This window comes from Terrapene carolina, unplaced genomic scaffold (genome assembly GCF_002925995.2).
Source record: "Terrapene carolina triunguis isolate 2854851 unplaced genomic scaffold, T_m_triunguis-2.0 Scaffold141, whole genome shotgun sequence".
NCBI lineage: Eukaryota > Metazoa > Chordata > Testudines > Emydidae > Terrapene > Terrapene triunguis.
Window position 1 is genome coordinate 3,848,296 of NW_020664492.1, and position 19,573 is coordinate 3,867,868.

The 19,573-nt window shown below is 37.7% G+C and overlaps 1 protein-coding gene across 4 annotated transcripts in view; it reads left to right on the top strand.

The window, feature by feature from the left end:
* The window catches only part of LOC113406844 (wiskott-Aldrich syndrome protein family member 3-like), a 163,099-nt gene extending 144,467 nt beyond the window's left edge, over positions 1 to 18,632 (top strand). For 2 of the 4 annotated variants that reach the window (XM_026653633.1, XM_029911988.1), the window contains exons 4-9: positions 2,443 to 2,596; positions 4,561 to 4,678; positions 13,448 to 13,614; positions 14,498 to 14,761; positions 16,799 to 17,178; positions 18,305 to 18,632. In XM_026653633.1, coding sequence (XP_026509418.1) covers positions 2,443 to 2,596; positions 4,561 to 4,678; positions 13,448 to 13,614; positions 14,498 to 14,761; positions 16,799 to 17,178; positions 18,305 to 18,462 — 1,241 coding nt within the window. In that variant the 3' untranslated portion in view covers positions 18,463 to 18,632. Of the gene's footprint in view, positions 1 to 2,442; positions 2,597 to 4,560; positions 4,679 to 10,419; positions 10,596 to 13,447; positions 13,615 to 14,497; positions 14,762 to 16,798; positions 17,179 to 18,304 lie in introns of all 4 variants that reach the window. The other 2 variants (XM_029911990.1, XM_029911989.1) reach the window with 2 other exon arrangements.
* Positions 18,633 to 19,573: the final 941 nt, after the last annotated feature.

The window sequence follows — 19,573 nt, forward strand, 5'->3', positions numbered from 1 at the left end:
TCATATCTTGCAACTGGATTTGCCAGAAGAATCTAGTGTGAAATATAAATCAGTCTTTTTGCGAGTCTTCAGTGAGGGTATTACTGAGGCAGACCATGTCTGAGGCAGCCTAGTCAGGGCCAGCCCTAGGTATTTTGCCTCCTAACCCCCCAGCAAAACAAAACAGAAGAATTTGGCCCCTCTCTTCACAGATGTGTTAATATGGCGCTCAAGGCAATCACCCTGATTGCTCGCCTCTAATGCCGTCACTGAGTGGAGTCAACTGGAGCCCATCAAGCTGGCAGGACAAATTGCCAACTCCTCATTCAGGCCACAAAGCACATGAGAGTTCAAAACAGCTGCTGAACATGCTCCCTTTACTGGAAGAGTATGGCAACATACTATGAAAGTCCTATCAATAGCTCCCTGTAAATTACGGTTCCCTAAAATTAGCAAATAATTTTGCAAACTTTTAGATGGTTCAGGAGATTGGAAAAATATGAAACTTTTCACATCTAGATTGCTAGTGACTCAAAGTTCTTATATGGGATGGCTGTTTTGCCTGCTGTATGTAAAGAGTTGCTTATCTCAGTCCAGTTGCTAGTTAACAGATACCTGCTTTGCAAAATCCCAGAATTGGCCTTAACACTTTTTGGCCATCTCAGGAGAGAGGTCAAGAACTAAGTAGTCTGAGAAACTGAGCTATCTTCAGGTGCCTCCTGCATCTTAGGTTTGAGGCACCAATCATTGCTATGGTAAAATGTGAGGAAACTAGCACTACTCATGTCCATATTGAACCTGTTCTTTGATAAATTGGAGGACCTCAATCTTCAGGTCTTTCAATCTGGTACATTTCAGGAGCACTAAATTCACTTAACTAGTTTTAAATTTTTTTAGAAAACATCAGCCCATTTATTCCATTATGGATAGTTTCTGGTCAGCCTATGAAGCTGTAAAGAGACACTCAGAGCAGCTTTTGTTTTGATGTTCATGATTGACTAGATCTGAGGGTCACAGGAGACTCCACTCAAAAGTACTTTCTGTAGTTACCCCGACGCTGCTAATGATCTTTCAAATTAATGAGCCACACACAAACTATTTTAATTCCTAAAATTCACTTCAGTAAAATCAGTTATTAATCAGACACAGTTTTGAAAGCACCATAATACTCCCAATTGGTTTAATATCAGTAGAAAAATGTTTTTAGGAAGATTTCATCCTAATGTTGTTGTTGGAAATACCATAGTGAACGGGATAGCTAATTGCTGAGGATAATATTTTGATTGAAAAAGCTGCCTGTAATTCTGATCATATCATTTCACATTCAAATAGGTTTAAAAAAGAATTGAGTGTCAAAAACAAATGTTTGCGTACCCACATGTGCTAGCCAGGTGAAAGAGGGACTTGAAGTTTCAAGGTTTTATTCCTAAATCCTCCATCTGCTTAGAAGTTACCAAAGAATCATAGAATATTAGGGTTGGAAGGGACCTCAGGAGGTCATCTAGTCCAACCCCCTGCTCAAAGCAGGACCAATTCCCAACTAAATCATCCCAGCCAGGGCTTTGTCAAGAAGCTAGGTAGTCATGGAGTGAGAGGCTAAATATTGCTCAAAAATGAGGTGGGAGACGGAGCAAAGATTTGGATTAGGTGGTCAATTCTTATCATGTCAAAGGGCTTAGGACTTTCTAGGAGGGAGGGGGAGGAGCGGGGAAGCGCCGTGTCTCCGCTCCTCCCCCTCCCTCCCAGAAAGTCCTAAGCGCCGCCAAACAGCTGTTTGGCAGTGCTTAGGACTTTCGGGCGGGGGGAGGGAGAGTGGGGATGTGGCATGCTCCGGAGAGGAGATGGAGTGGGGGTGGGAAGAGGTGGGTCTGGGTGGAGTGGGGACAGGAAGAAGCGGGCCTGTTCATCCCCCAGCAAAATCGGCGCCTGTTCTTCTCCGGGGAAGCTGTTGCTGCTGCTGCGAAGGTGCTTCCTAGCGTCCTTGCCTGCAGCGGGCTGTGCCTGTGTGAGGTAAGCCGGGGCACTTCCCAACCACAGTACAGTACTGTACAGTGTATATAATGCCTTTTGTCTGCCCCCAAAAAATTTCCTTGGAACCTAACCCCCCGCGTTTACATTAAATTTTATGGGAAAATTTGATTCGTTTAACATCGTTTCACTTAAAGTTGCACTTTTCAGGAACATAACTACAACATTAAGTGAGCAGTCACTGTACATTGATCTTTGGTCCGATTCAGTATGGTAATTCCTATGTTCTCACGTGATACTTTGACATGATTTACTATACAAATTAAATATATAAATATTACTTCAGTTTTGCTACTACATATGAGTACTGAAAAGTTTGTTGAAATATTTTCAAATAAAGAACTCTTTAATGTTGCAAAAATTAGATCTGATTTTTGGTCTGTAGTAATATTAGAAAATATCCACAATTAAATATCTTCTTTTCCTCTCTAATAGTATCATTACAGGATATCAACATGAAAAAAGCATTCAAAAGTTCGACCATACAGGACCAGCAAGTTGTTTCAAAGAACAGCATTCCTAATCCAGTGGCTGACATCTACAATCAGAGTGACAAACCACCTCCATTGAATATTCTTACACCGTATAGGTATGGATACAGTCAGTGCCTAAATTCTTGTACGGTGCTATTCATCTCATTTAATGCTAGATACATTCTGACCAGTATAGAGGAGAATGGGTAGGTAACTGTACAGTACAGATGCATTTCTGAACACAGGGTTTCAGGTGTATCCTCAGGTTTTACGAGGTAATAGTTTGAGTCACCCTTTGCACATTGCAAGATGATACAATGTTAACAAACGGAATAAATATAAATAATGCAAGGCCTCGTCAGATTGAACGGTAACAATTTATTAATTTCTAGGTGTTAATATTTTTGGCATTTGAAAAGTAAACCATATTATTAGTTTCATAGATTGGCTTTCTATGAATGTGGAAAATGGCTCATTAGATATAATGTAACATAATTTGGTTTTGCAGTGCTTTGTATATGGAAGCAGCGATAGAAATTATTATATTAAAGATACACAGTCTGAGCACAGAACTGTGAGCCAGACGCACCCAATTTCTAAACCTCATTTTTAGACTAATTTCCTCTATAGCTTTAGATAAGTCACTTAAACTCTATTTTAATTTATCCATGTGCAAAGGAGTGTTGTAAGTTATTGCCATACCAGATGACTTTCAACTAATGAATGTGGTGGCATAAATACCTATATAGAGAACAGCAGCCCCGCCTTGGTGCAGTGGAAAAGGGACACTTTATGCATACCTGTCGAGTGCAGATAGTTTCTTCTCTCAAAAAATTAATATCTGAAAGTGAACCTAAGAAGTGGAGATGGGTAATTTTTCCATGGACATACAATATGGTGAGTTTTGTGGATTGTACTGAATGGACAACTGGATTTTCATACTGTAAAATAATTGTAAGCTACCATACGGTTATGAATAATTGTACTCCATTCCTGCACTCTGGTTGAAATCATCCCATTTCAGAATAATGTAAATCTGAACCTGATTGGTACCACGAAATTGAGGTTGTCATTGAGTATATAAATACTGTAAAGAAAAGGAAGAATATAGTAATTGCCATTTTATTCTGTTTATCTTGAGTTTTGGGTGCTGTTGCTGTTTGTTTGCATTACCTGACTTTTTCCTGGCAAATAGACAGGTACAGTAAGCAGTAGTAAACTGGACTTCATTCTCTGGTTTCCATTAGATTTATAATAGTCTGTTTAAAGAATCTCATTTTTAAGTCTTTTTCTGGGTATTCTGGGTAATACGTTATCATTTCTTTACTTAAAATGTCTTGGGTATTAGATTGCTTAAATATGAGTGATTGTTAAATATAACTAGTGCTTATAACAGGATGCCTTGTGATTTCTGATTGTACAATATTTCTGCAAAAAGTACACGCTTGTGCTTCAGTAACTTATCTGAAAAAGCTCTATATAAATAACATATATCAGAGTGATTGCAGCATATTTTTAGTATCATTACCTTGAAGGTATAATTGTAGATAATTTTAATTGCTGAATATTTAAAAATGAAATTAAAATTTTATTAATCCAGTGCTCATAAATAGCTGAATAATGAAGTATTTTGCGTATCTGTTTGTGCTGCATAATTATACATTGGTGACAGTGTACTGTATAGAAGTGTAACTGAGAGATTTTGCTTTACTGTACTCATAGACCTTAAGGCCAGAAAGGCAGGCCACAGAACTTCATCCATCCACTCCTGTAATAGATCCATAACATCTGTCTGAGTTACTCAAGTCCTCAAATAATGATTCAAAGACTTCTTTTAATCCTGTTAGATATATTTTCGTTTCAGAGTGGTAGTGTAGTTCATTTACACAGATGACATTGCTCTGGAGATCTTTTATAGATGTTGAACTAAAATTATGTGCACTGTACTTTATTTAGCTTACTACAGTTAAACGATAGACGGGGACTAAGCTTAAACCAACAAACCTCAAAACTGAGCCTCTTGAGTTTTAAATAACATATTGTTGACATTTGCTAAGCTTTTCTTCCATTGTGTTTACAGAGATGATAAGAAAGATGGTTTGAAGTTCTACACTGATCCCTCCTATTTTTTTGATCTTTGGAAAGAAAAAATGTTACAAGATACAGAAGACAAACGAAAAGAGAAGAGGAGACAAAAGGTAAATAGCGGTATAATAAATGTGTAGAATATATATACAGAATTTATGCATGTGCACTTGTCCAGGCTAGGTTGTGCTTAGCTTATGTATATATCTAAAGTCTTTTGCTACTTAGATATGACTGAAATAGTAGGTTTTGCATTAGAATTTTGATTACAGTTTATTCTTTTTACTTTAAGAGGCTTGGAAATGGAATGAAACAGAGCTATAGTTTTCTTTAAATCCTTACTATTATCTGCTTTTTAGTATACAGGAAATCAACCATCTTTGCTTCATTGGGAACAGTATATGCCTTGATAGGAATGAAGTTTAAATTGTAATGTTTTATAATGTTTCTTTATCTTTATATTCATTATTAGGGGTTCTTTATCCAGCTACCCCACACCCACAGGAAAACACAAATTTCAGATAATTACCCTATTTCTTTATATTCTTTAATTGTGACTCTTCACTTTTCTGCTTTTATTGGAAGACTTGGTGAGTAAGGTAGCACAGCTATTTCATGGATAAGCAACTAGAGTGGATGTGTATTAGGAATGATACTCCTGCTCCCCCTCAAAGCCAAAAAAAATTAAAGTTCTTCATAGAGAAGAATCTTCCAAATTTTTACTAATGTGTTCAGGTATTTGACTAGCACAGGTCAGAGGCATGTGCATCATCTATCATGAAGATGTACACATATATATTTTTTTAAGTGTTTGTTTTTAGCTTGCATGGGATGAAGAGTTTAGTGGATGCTTATTCATGTTGCCGCTTTGCTCCTGATTGGTTTGAGGAAGCTCTGGAAGGGCCATAAGATTCTTCATGCAGTCCCAAGAAAGGAGAGTGAGAAGAAAAGGTAGATTAAGCAACAGTTTCCTGTCTTATCCAACATGATGCCCTCCTGGATACCAGGGAAGGGGCCTAATTGGTCTAAAGGATTCCAGAAGAAAAGAGCTCCAAGTAAGGACTATCAGACTGCTGATTTGGAGAGTCACATGTTAAAACTTAGAATGCACATATGTCATCTGCCTCTAAATCAAAGTGAAGAGTCACCATAGTGAAACTTCACTCCTCCAAATTCAGAAAGTCCTTCTGACCCTACTGGATTCTCAACATCATAAATCACATAGAACATTCACCAGGTCTGTGAACATAACGTAAAGTGGAACTGCTGTTCCCATTGCTGCTCATAGAGCCTGAGTTAGACTGACCTCACACTTGGTAAGGCAACTCCCATCTTTTCATGTATTTATACCTGCTCCTGTATTTTCCACTCCATGCATCTGATGAAGTGGGTTCTTGCCCACAAAAGCTTATACCCAAATAAATTTGTTAGTCTCTAAGGTGCCACAAGGACTCCTCGTTGTTTTTGCTGATACAGACTAACATGGCTACCACTCTGAAACAAGAATTTGTAGAAGGCCCAATTCATCTGAGATAGAAAAGGACATTAAATAGATGTACAAATATCATTATTGAAGATATTTTGATGAGTGTGTTGGGGGGAGGGGGGAATTTACTGATAGAAAATGCTTGCAAAGTAGAGAATTAGAGCTTATTGAAAAATGGAAAATACTTTTGTGACAAACTTAGAAATAATTTTCATTCTTCAGGTTAGAAAAGGAATAATTTAATTTCTTTCATATTTTTCATTAACATTTTTATAGAAAATTATTTACTGCATCTTTTGATTTTTATTTTTTTCTTTTCCAATCCTTTTGTCCCTTTTTTTTTTTTTTTACATTATACTTTAGAAAAATGGGAAGGACAGGAAAATCTATCAACTGAAAAAATCAAGTACATTTTTCATTTTCCAGTTTTTTCAAAAAATAATTTAGAAAAAACAATTTTTTCACAAATGCGTCTAATTTTTATAAAGGCCATCATTCTATGAAAAATAATTTTCATTTGGAAAATTTTAACCCATTCTACAGAGACTCTTCTATAAATGTGATAATTCTCATAAACACATTTCTGGGGCACATTTTTAGATAATTTAATTCATTCATTATGTTTTATTTTGTGCCTGCGGGTGCAGATTTTAACTATTTTCTTAGGAGAGCCACAATACCGAAGTTATGATGTAATGTATTCCTGGTAAGGGTAATATAGTAAACTTCCAAAAATACAGTCTATATACCTTCACAATTTTACCTTATGAGGCACTTGAATTGAGTAAATGAAATTGAAAAAGGAAAAATATAAAGCTGCTATGAGGAATAAGGCATTACCTCAGATGATTGACAGAAACATATTGAATAGCTCTCCTGATGCCAGTGTGAAGACATGCATTTTAAATCATCCTAGACCAGGGGTTCTCAAACTGGGGGTCGTGATCCTTCAGGGGGTCACAAGGTTATTATGTGGGAGGGGGAGGGTCACGAGCTGTCAGCCCCCACCCCTAAACCCCACTTTGTTAAATACAAAAAAAAAAAGTGTTTTTAATGTATAAGTGGCACTCATAGGTTTGCTGTGTGAAAGGGGTCACCAACACAAAAGTTTGAGAGAAACTGTCCTAGACCCTTAGAATGTTGTTGGAAAGAAGATAACAAGATTTTGTTTTGTTAGCTGAAGAATTGTATTTTGTGTCTTGAATTCCACTAGAGAATATTTCTTAAATTTGTTACTTATATCCCTTTTTATATATGATTTCCTTTCAGGTCTTAGTGCTTTACACACCATATGTATTTAAGACAAATTATCCATCCCTATTGAATACCCATGCACTTTAAGAATGATGCTGTCTTCTTAAACTAACTTGTTGATCAAAAATAGACCCTATGTAGACTAAGGAAAAAAAATTGTAATTCAGATTGAATATTTTTTGTTTATCTTAAATACTGTACGTTGAATAAAAACAAAGTTTGGGAATATTGAGATCTCTGTTACAAATCTTATTAACATAGCACTTGCAGTTTTAAAGACAGTGTGAGCATACTTAACTACTTCACAGAATGGCAACTTTTTAGATGTATTTGAGTGTATTTAGTCAAGCAGCAATGACAACAATTTACATTTTTATAGCTGAAATGCCACATAGAATTCAGTACGAGAGAATTCCACAAATGACTTGTATCTTATCAGAGTAAAATCTCTACAAGTCTTCTAAATGAGAACTATGTGTAGTACTGTGTAGTCTGCTAAAAACCAGACATTGAAATAGAATGCTAATTTAGGGTCTAATCCTGTGAGGTTCTTTGCCTCAACTTCCATTGCAATCAGTGAGAGATAAAAAGTGATCATCATGCACAGATTCATGTTTTCAGAGTATCTGTGGGGCAGTTGCCTTAAGTGGTTAAGGTATTGGCCATAGGAAGTTCTTGATACCTATTATTCATTGTTGACCCTATTTTTACAGGATTAGGAAACTCATGGAGGCATGCATGAACATTTAATATGATGGTTCTTTCAAATGACAGTGTTCTCTCCGAACAAAAGTGTCATTTTTTTAAAATCCTCCATGCGTTTAAAAACTACTATAAGGTCTCCTATTCTGCACTGTTATGTTTTGCACACAAAGTAGGGTAATGAACTAGAGTTTAGTGTACTTGAATTTGTCAAAATTTTTGCTTTACCATTTTTAAACCTACCATCAAAAATGTGAATCAAGTGAATTTTGATGAGCCTTAATTAGTGGTCATTAACAGGTTTTTGAGGAAAAAATTATGCGATCTTTTTCCCCCCACTTTCTGTTTTTTCCTCTGTATTCCCCCTGAAGAATGATGCACCTCATTTTAACTAATAATTTTAAGACTATAAGGTGTTTAAGTGATTTTTCTACAGTTGTATTAAGAAGTCAGTCCGTGATCTCTGATGTGATATTATGCTGTCAATTGGTAAACTCAAGTTAATATATTAACTATTGGTGAACTTTTTAAATTTCTTCAAAGTACTGCAGATACATGCTGAAGCTATTTCCTTATATAACCCCTATCACTTCATTGCAGCTGCTTTTTGTGCATAATTTTTGCTAACCTTTTTAATGCAAGTGTTATGCTGAAGTTAATTATTTCCGGTCTCTAACAATACGTTTGCCATGTTTGTTGAAGCACTTATTTTCTGAAAGTCAGACTATACACTCCTTCCCTATCTTTAATCTATAGCACCTACTTGTTTACATGGCTTCTTCTACATTTTTAGAGCCCTGCAAATCCACGGAAATCTGCTTTTTATCCACGGCCCATTTTTGCGGATCGGATGCATATACAAATGTATCTAGAGCCCTGCGTATACATTTTATTTAAAGAGAGAGAGACAGCACTCTCTTTGAAAGTAGTAATATCCTCTAGAATTCTGCATTCATCACCCCGCATACCCATCATCAGAGCTGCAGTGGAATTATTTGCTGGATATTTGCATGCTAATAAAAAGAAATGTCACCATTGATGTAGGATAAAAATAAAACTGCCCTATATGCAGATATAGTTCTGTTTTGTAACAAGCCTTCCCAATCCTTTTGACTGAAATTAAATGTTTTGGAGAAGTCTCTAGATTTAAAGTGAACCAGTAAATCAAGAAAGTTAGAGGTAAATGTTATCCAAGTCTAGATTCCAGTGCTCATTCAATAAAGGTACAAATCTTAAATAATCTGGAAAAACTAGACAACCTAAACTTGACCCTATAATAAATCTGTTTGGTTTTTTTAATTTCTACGGTTTTTTTTAAAATGTATTCATCATGTTGGTTGGGCAGGATAGCTACCATTGGGGTTGTGGATGTTTGTGAAAGCACTAAAATAGCACTGGAAAGAGAGGAAGAAAGAAAGAATTCACTGAAAGTACTTGGAGTTTTACACCAAAATCTCAAGTAAACCGCTACCTCAATATAACGCAACCCGATATAACACAAATTCGGATATAACGCGGTAAAGCAGTGCTCCGGGGGGGGCAGAGCTGCGCACTCCGGTAGATCAAAGCAAGTTCAATATAACGCGGTTTCACCTATAACGCGGTAAGATTTTTTGGCTCCCGAGGACAGCGTTATATCGAAGTAGAGGTTTATATGAAACAGACTCATAGCTTTGTGATAAAATAAATTACTGAATTGAATACTGACGTGTTGCAAATATGATTAATGTGACTCATTTCCTATAAGATCATGTGAAATGAGAGTGAGGAGAGAGCGGGAGGAATTTTGTTCTTTTTCTTATTTGTTATTCAGACATGAAAGGACAAACAAGTTACAAAAGGAAATCTCAAATCGTGGCATGTAATAGCAACTGGAAAGAATTACTACTTTTCCATATTTCTTTCAAAACTCTAGGTGCTTTATAGGCATGCAAAACCATTGGTGTTTATATGCAATTCATTCTGATTATGTTTTACACACACATTTATATTATTCGTAGATCTAAGAAGTGTTATCGGATGCATTTCAGAATTGTCTGAATACATCATTACCATGTATTGTGAGGAAAGATTTAAAAAAATGTATCTTTTTAACAATGACAATTATTTTGTGTTTACTGGGGGTGGGGAAATAGGTGAAGATCATTACTTAAATTAAAATTTTCTACAAAAGTATGTCAAAGAAACAGTAATAGTACAGTAATGAATAACATTACCTTCTGTCAGGTCCATAGTATAAGGAGATATTTAACTCTTTCATTGTCATTGTTACTGCAGAGGAATTTTATGTAGACTTGGCTTTATCTGTAATTCTAGTCTTATTTCTGTGCACGCTAACTGCATTTTAACCTGCTCTTTTCCTTTCCTTTTCTCTCTCTTTTGCATGCTTGCTTTCTCTCCTTTGAACATAAGGAGCAAAAGCGTATAGATGGCACAACCCGTGAGGTGAAAAAGGTTAGAAAAGCCAGGAACAGGCGCCAGGAGTGGAATATGATGGCATATGACAAAGAGCTTAGACCTGACAACAGGTTGTCTCAAAATGTGTACCATGGAGCATCTTCAGAGGGATCACTGTCCCCAGATACTAGGTCTGTTTACAACAAGCCCTTTGCTATATCACAGTTACATGTTCAGAGATTCTGAATAGCCTTAGATTGAGAATGTAGCAGTTAGTATAGAAAAGACACCATAAACATTTTAAACTTGTTCTCAAAAATGCTTGTAAAGTACTGTGAAATTTAAGAAATATGTACTAATTACTTGAAATTTCTGTACATCCACTCCATATGTTTTTGTTGACTGAACTTCAGTCATTGTATTTAACTCGTGTGATGGTGTTTGCTTCATATTTTATTTTTGCATTTTGAACAGGTATAATTGAAGAAGGATTTAGATCTGTATATAATTGTTAGTTCCAGTGTCTCTTCCTTCATTTTGACCTTGATACATTTTATTGCTACTGACAGTAATGTTGTTTTTCTGTGCAAGATGACTGTTAATCATTTCAGGATCTAGTCATCTGTGAGCTCTTCAAGTGTTTTTCTGTTTGTGAGAAATATTTTAAATACCTGGTGATGTATATAATTTTGCCTTTAGTGGGATGCTATAATTGGGAAACAGTTCTTTATTGTCATTCTGCTTTTTTACAAAAGCAAGCTACAAAACCAGCTGCATCGTTATGGCTTAAAACAAGTCACTTTGAACAAAAATCTTCTCTCAGGTGCACGCAACAGAGCTCATCTTCAGTATTCTGCTCCCACCATGTGTATGAAACTCCCTTTGAGCTCAGTAGGAGATCTGTATGCAAAGGGAGAGCCAGACATCTGAGGCTGTTCATCAAGTGGGTCTAGGTAGAGAATTTTTCCCTAAACGTATGTTCTATGTGTCGTATTTAATTGATAGGCAGAAGAAACATAGGAAATAATTGGAATCTAGTGGAAAGCCAAACTATTTCACAATTCCAGTAAGTGTTTAGGTTGTTTACTTGCTGTGACCATTGGGCAACAGCCACTGAGCAGGAGTGGGATTGATGTTTTCAGTTCACTGGATAGTTGTGATTAATGAAGGGGAATCTGCTCAGAACTTTGTTTCTTCAACGTTGAATTTTTTTGTGTGCTGTAGTCTTCTGCCAGATGACGACTCTTTGGAAACCAGCCAGAGTTTTATTTTGTTTCTTCTCTTTCCATCAATGTTAAGTTTCAAGAGTTTGTGTTCAGACTTTTTCCCTTGTCTATTTTTTTTACCAGTTTATTTTAGTTTACCATAATTTCTACTGCCAAAAATATGTCCTGCTAATCACTCTAATTTTTCTTTTTATGCAAAGTTCTTTTAAGTTAGTATTTTCAAAATGTTGATCTGAATCTTGCTTGAATTTAGTGCCAGATAAAAGAATTTTGGTGCCTTGTGCACTATGGCAATGGAGGGGCTCCCACCTTCCTGGGTGGGAGGCCCCGGGACAGGGGAGGGTATTCTAGAGTGAGCTTGTCCTGCATTCACCCTGCTGCAGCTCCTGTGCCATGGGGCTGATCTTCCTCCCAGCTTTGGCCCGTTGGCTCTTGCCACAGCATGCAGACAGGGCCCTCACCCCACCCCACCTTCTTCCCAGCACTGGTGTTTTTGTGAGTGTGTAGGTAGCTTTTCACACCCCATAGTGTTTGTGGAGGGAGGAGGGGGGCCTGAGATGGGGACCTGTGCAAGTTTACCAAGGGCACTTTGGTTAATCCAGGCCTGATTGAACTGATGGGATGATATCAGTGCCCATTACTGAACTGCAAGATGTAGATTTATTGCATCTCTGTTTTTTTTCCCTTCAACACACCTATCACGTGGCTTCCAGGGACCTTGATATTAAAGAGTCACATTTAATTTACCTTTTTTTCCCTTTATTTCCCTGTTATGTCAAAACATGTGTTCATCACGCTTTGTGTTCAGATTTTTATAATGTGAAGAAAGCAAGCTCTGGGAAATAGTTGCAATATGTAGCTTTCCCCAAGGAGGAACTGTAAAGACCCTCCACTAGGATCTGGGGTATTTTGGTGTGGGTGGAGGAAGGAGGATTATTTGTGGTATCAAGTTGGTTATGACATTGTACTATCCCTTTCTTATTACAGGTTTTGAAATGCTTATAGCAATGTGAATTATGAATTTTGCATGAATGAAATACCTACCTCTATTGCGTAGTCTAGAGAGACAAGGTGGGTGACGTAATATCTTTTATTGGACCAACTTCTGTTGGTGAGAGAGACAAGCTTTCAAGCTACACAGAGTTCTTCTTCAGGCCTGGGAAGGGTACCAAGTGTGTCACAGGTAAATACAAGTTAGTTTAGCATAAGTAGTTAGCGCACATTCTATCTGTTTGATCTTATATTTAGCTGTGACACTCTTAGTACCTTCCCCAGACCTGAAGAAGAGCTCTGTGTAGCTTGAAAGCTTGTCTCTCTCACCAACAGAAATTGATCCAATAAAAGATATTATCTCACCCACCTTGTCTCTGATATCCTGGAACTGAACATGGCTTCAACAATGCTGCATTGCAGAAATCTCCACTTCAACTGTGGGTTAGTTTTGGGACTGTGGTAGGGTGAGGAAGAGATTTAGTAATTTGTATAATGCACCCTTTTATCCTTGATCTACCTTGCGAACGTTGTGGGAATGAAGCAATAAAAGTAAATGTAGAAGAGAGTCCAGTTCTCACAAAAGTTGTCTTATGCTGATGAGTGCAAATAGAAATGCCTATAAATAGAGTGCCTATATATAAACTAACTCATACAAAGATGTGGTTGTATTCATAGTATCTTGTTATATTTTAATACAGAGCTTAGGTGATTTAAAAGCCTTTGTTTTTATGCTGTCCCAGTCAAATCCATAACGTTTGAAATCCAAGTTTCCAGACTGTGTCTACTTATTACAATGCATTTATGTTACACCTGTTGTGCTTCAGAGAGAGAGACACAAGCTGAATCCAAATAGAAACCAGCAAATAAATGTGAGAAAAGTAAGAACAAGAAAAGAAGAGTGGGAAAGAAGGAAAATGGGCATTGAGTTCATGAGTGACGCAAAGAAACTGGAGCAGGCAGGAAGTATGAAAAAGGACAAAATGCCCAAAGGGTGTGTCATTTTGTTTTACTCAAACCCCTGGCTTTTTGTTGCTTGCCTTGTTTCCAGTCTTAGAGATGACGTGCATCATTTTACTGACTATCTGTTTTAACCAAGTGACAGGCCGCACGACTGTTACTAATGCAGTACAGCTCTGTGCAGTTATGGGATGAAGAGATCCTTTTGCTCCCTCTCTTGGGCTTATTTGACAAAGCATCATAGACTTTGCATCTTTATGAACTCTCTGCTCAACTAATAATATTTGCGTTTTTCAATATCTCTCAGCCTTTCCAACCAAACTACTTATGCAAAGAAAGCAAGCAAGCCTTTAAAGATTAAACTTTTGAAATTAGTTCTCTCTGCTTTGGTAAAATATGTTTTTCTGTATAACTGACTGCTTCCATTCTTGCTTTCTCTTTCTGCTTTCATTGTTAATACTTAGCTGGTTGCCCACAGTTATTAATTGTGTGTTGTCAAAAAAAAAAATCAGTGTTTCCTTGCAACTAGGAGAGGACTGAAAAAAAAGCTGTTATTGGTTTTGCTTTTTTAATTTAATTTTATTTATTCTACAGTATTCTGTCACAGAGTTAATATGCCAAAATATTGAAAAGATGCAAGCCCTGCAGATTAAGATTTAGTCTCTGTGTACTCTAGTTTGTCAGATTAATTCATTTTGAAGTCACATGAATCTGAACAGGGGCTGGCTGTTGCCTTAATAATTATATTGCTGCTGTTGTAGTTTCCATGGTCTGACAAATGCTTGATAATGAAAATAGGGAAACCCATCACAAGTCATTCCCAAGGCAGTCATTAGCCTTACTGCTTAGCAGTGGAGACAGTGTTCTGCTGCACTCATGTGTTCTGTTCCACCCTATCCCATTTACTTTAATTTTAGGTCCCATGCATCCGATGTTACCGATTATTCTTATCCTGCTACTCCGAATCATTCCCTCCACCAGCAGCCAGTAATGTCTTCATATGGAACAGGAGATGGACCACAGTATATGGGTGTAAACCAGGGACTTGAACATGAATATAGACCATCTGCTACCACAGTGCGGCATGCTACCTTAAACAGACCTCAACAACCACCTCCACCTCCACCCCAGGCCTCAGATGGCCCACACAGCTCTGTACCTTTGGTACCAGCAGACTATGGGTAAAACTTCTGATTTACTGGTGTGGGCTCTTGGAATGACCAATAGGATGTGGATTTTTCATCATCATAATACAATACTTAGGACTTGTTTTACATGTTCAGAACTCTGTACAAACTTAACTAATCCTGTTAACACTTCAGTTAGGTAGGTAGGAAATTTGCTAATTTGCAAAGTATATTTAACAGTGTGAACTAAATGGAGGTGGGGAAATGTCAAAAACTGAAATACAGAACAATGTATTTAATAACATTGATGTGACGGGTTGGACTCCTCTTCTGGGATGCCACCTGACATACTGGAATTTCACTGAGCCTGCCTGCTCCACTAGCCTGGGCTCCCTCTCCCTGTTATGCTGAATTAGGCTCTCCGGCCTCTGGCAGCACACACACAGGAAGGGATGCACCGGCTGTAGAATCACACAGTCTGCAAACAGCTCTCTATGAGAAGACTCAGCTAGGAAATTGCCCAGCACTCAAGTTCAGCTCCCCTCTGGAAAGTAATAATAATAAAAGCCAAAATAATATTGTCTTGTGTAGAGAAATCTATACAACGTAAACTCATAAATTCGCCCCCTCCCTCAATGTGAAGGAAGATATGCACAACTTCTTGCCCCCCCACAGTTATAAATTGCACAAACTAGGTTTAATAATAAACAAAAACAAGTTTATTAACTATAAAAGGCAGATTTTAAGTGATTATAAGAGATAGCCAACAGAACAAAGCAGATTACCAAGCAAATAAAACAAAACACATATACTAAGTTTAAAATCTTAGAGACTGGCTTCAAGAAATAATTTCTCACCCTAAATGTTGTTTTAGGCAAGTTGCAGAGTTTCTGTAGCTTAGAATTCCAGTTATTTCTCTTTACAGACTAGACTCCTGTCTTAGTCTGGACTCAGCCCTTGCCTTTCCCACCACTCAGTTCCTTTGTCTCTTCAGGTACTTTCAGCAGTCTTCCTTCTTGGGGAGGAAGGCAATGGAGAAGAGTCCTGTTTGTCTTAATCCCCAGCCTTAAATAAGATTTACATAAGGTGGGAATCTTTTGTTTCCCAGTCTTGACCTCCCCCTCCTTTTAGTGGAAAATTACTAGAAGTCCAAGATGGTGTTTAGTACCAGGTGACAGGACCACCTGACCTAGTAGTGTCACAGCTATGTCCCAGGATGCCTCTCAGGAAGGAGAAAGATTAGTATCTTCACAGTCTTATTGTTTCTTCCTAATGGCCCATCAAGCCTGATGGCCTGTTGTCTGGTGGGTGTCTTCCAAATACACACAGTTGTAATTGTTACATAGTCAATATTCCTAACTTCAGATACAGAAATGATACATGCATACAAATTGGATACTCACATTCAGTAAATTATAACCTTTCTGAAGATACCATACAAGACCCATCTTGCATAAAATATATTTGTTATGCCATATCCATATCATAAGCATATTTCCATAAAGAATATGGGGTGTAACATGACAATTGATATGTCTGTAAAATGTGAAATGCTTTCAATGCATTGCCGAACAAAGGGATAGTGGCAAGATTTTCTTGTACACGAGGAACAATAGCCGCAGGGTAGTGCGCCAAAAAATATTGAAAACTGCAAGAAAACAATAGAAGTAGATGCATATATTGAAATTTCCCACATTACATATGTGAGAGGTTAAAATGATTCTTTAGAAACAAATACATCTATCTGTCTATCTCACAGACGTATTGAGGATTCAGACAGTGTTTGTAAAAGCACTTTGAATATGAAAAGCCCTATATACTGCTTGCCCTTAAAAATTTTAACTGCCTTGGATAACAATATAACACTACCCCTCAGTATTTGCAATATTCCTATATGAAAATCTAAGGAATTGGCTGGGGAAAGCTGCAAAGAGTGAGTTAATGGTACCTGAGGCAAAATGAGCACATTTTAAAGGGTGACCACTGTGTAAGTGCTAAGTGTTTAAATATTTCAGTCATTTCAGAAAAGCACTCTTCTTACTGACAAATATTTCAGTTCTTTAAAGTTATTTTTGTTCTTTTTTTATGTAGGATGCTCCCAACTCAGTTGGTGGATTATTATAATCCTACTGGACCTCCCCCCACTCCTCTTCCCCCTATGATTCCTTCAGCACAAACTGCTTTTGTTAGTCCTCTTCAACTTCCTGTGCCACCTTCCCATTCTGGACTAGTAACTGGATCTATCTATGCTGCTGCTGCTGCTCCTTCTCCTCCTCCTTCTTCTGGGCTTGTTGTTACAGCTTCCCCTCCCCCTGGCCCACCTCCTCCCCCACCAGGTCCTCCTGCTGTAGGTTCATCTCTCACGTCCTCCCCGATGCATGCTTTTACAGTTCCTGAGGCAAAACGACATGAATCCACACAGCCGCCGATCAGTGATGCTCGAAGTGATCTTCTTGCTGCTATTCGAATGGGTAAGTGAACATAGAGTTTAAGAGCTATTCCTTTTACACAGTGAGACTACAGTGTCTCCTATGATTTGTGTTCATGGCTGCTGTTAACCACAAGCCACAATTTCATCTTCATAATTTGCTGAGAGAAATACTTCACTACAACTGGCCCAGCCTAGGTATCTTGACAGTCCCTGCTCTTCGGACATGTGTTTTTGGTATGCCTTGACAGAGGGCTGGTCTCCACTACGGGGAGATCGATGCCACTGCAATTGATTCAGCAGGGATCGATTTAGCGGGTCTAGTGAAGACCCGTTAAATCGATGGCAGAGCGCTCTCCGGTTGACCCCAGTACTCCAGCTCTCCGAGAAGAGTAAAGGAAGTCAACCAGAGAGCATCTCCTGTCAACTCAGTGCAGTGAAGACCTAAGCTCTGTGGACTCCAGCTATGTTATTCATGTAGCTGGAGTAGCGTAACTTAGGTCGACTTACCCTGCTAGTGAAAACAAGCCCTCAGGGTGTTAACCTCCTTGCAACGCTTGGGGTGGGGTCTGTACACCAAGTCATACGTTCCAAGGCTTACAACTGATTTAAGATGAATTCAGCTGCTTGTTTGAATGAAGTCAAATGAAAACTTTTACTCATCTTCAGTATATGAAGTATCCTTTTAAAAAGTGTGCAGGTTCCATGGGGTTCCTTGCAACAGCTGTGAAATCCAAACATTGACTCCAGTGCATTTGATTTGGCTTTTTTTAACAGTTGAAAATATTTTGTAATCAGGTGCTGCAGCCTTCATTCAGTTATGCTTGCTTTAAAAAGCATAACCCTTTAAAATGCTTCCAGACAGAATTTTGACATCACTCCTACTGAAAGTGTCCTATAGTCATTTAGAACTTTAATTTAAACCATAGCAGGCTATTTTGAGAAAGTTACGGGCACGTGCTCTTGGAAAGACTGATGTCAGTCCACTTTGTGTGTCTGTCTGTCTTTCTTGATCAAGAAAGTTTTCATGACTTCCAATCTGTCTTTTTTCCTTCACCTGTTGGAAATGCCTCTCAACTTTAGTTAAAGTATAAAATGCAGCAACAACCGTAAATTATATTTTAGGTGCAAAGAACTGTTTGTGAATAGACTTGTCTACCTGTCTATAGGAATTCAGCTGAAAAAGGTACAAGAGCAACGTGAACAAGAAGCAAAGCGAGAACCTGTTGGAAATGATGTGGCAACTATTCTTTCAAGGCGCATTGCTGTGGAGTACAGCGATTCTGATGATGATTCAGAATTTGATGAAAATGATTGGTCAGACTGAGACCTGGTCCAAGTGCAGAAGCAGAATTCATGAAATGCTTTGCTCCAATAATTACACCATTAGCAGGACAGAAGGCAGGGTGTTGAAATGTATTAAAACTAGCGATCTAAGTACTAAAAATGAATTGGTGGTATTCAGAATGCTGTAGCTTAGCAACTCTTGTAGTAATAATGTGATTATGCTGATGGAGATCCAAAAATTCAGTCTTATTTTCAATATTTACTGCATAATACATAAGTGCCACTAAATGTAGCAAATCGTGTGCTGCACGCAAAGTAAGCTGCAGTTGTTGCACTGTTACAAAACCAGCATTTTGTTTTACTTTCTTGATCATGAAGGTATAACTATACTTTTACTTTACATCTTATTCTTTATGATGTTGCAATCTAGATACTCGTGAAACTGTCTGGCTGTTAGTCATGTAGGTCTTTGAGGAGAGTCAATGATACATGACTGGGCAATGTCTTCAGGTCCTTAAATGTCATCTTTTTAGCATTTTTCAGAAATTAATCATGTAACCTTAAAATATAACAGACAGCAACTAAATGTCTTCTTACTACACTATTTTAAGTAATTTCTTGATTTAGTTGCTTGTATTATTTTAATCTCCTTTACACATTCTGGCCATTGAAAAATCACAAATGAAATGTAAGTTTGAAGAGTCAGTTCACAGGATTTACTAGTTATTTTTGAGAGGATTGGATGACTCAGTCAGTAACAGGAGGTTGCTGGCTGGTGGTTTGACAGTAAAATAACAGGATGGTCTCAGTTCAGCATGTAGTAGACACATGTTCATATTACAGAAACCACAATTGGAATTGACACTCTTTTTGGCAGTCTCTGGACATGGATTGACTATACTTGAAGTTTGAAATGCCCTGTTACACTCAGGAATAGTTTTTAGATACCTGAGTGGAGCCACTTTGTCAGTACAGAGTGGGACGCTTACTCGACTACTGGTAATACTATGTCTGTTACGTGGATGAATGGAATGGCGTCAGTTCAGTGCTAGCAATTGGATACATTTCACAAGTACTAAACTTAGTTTTTTATTCATGTAGATATAAATATATGTGGATAGACTTTTGCTTATATGGAATGTGTGTAGTCA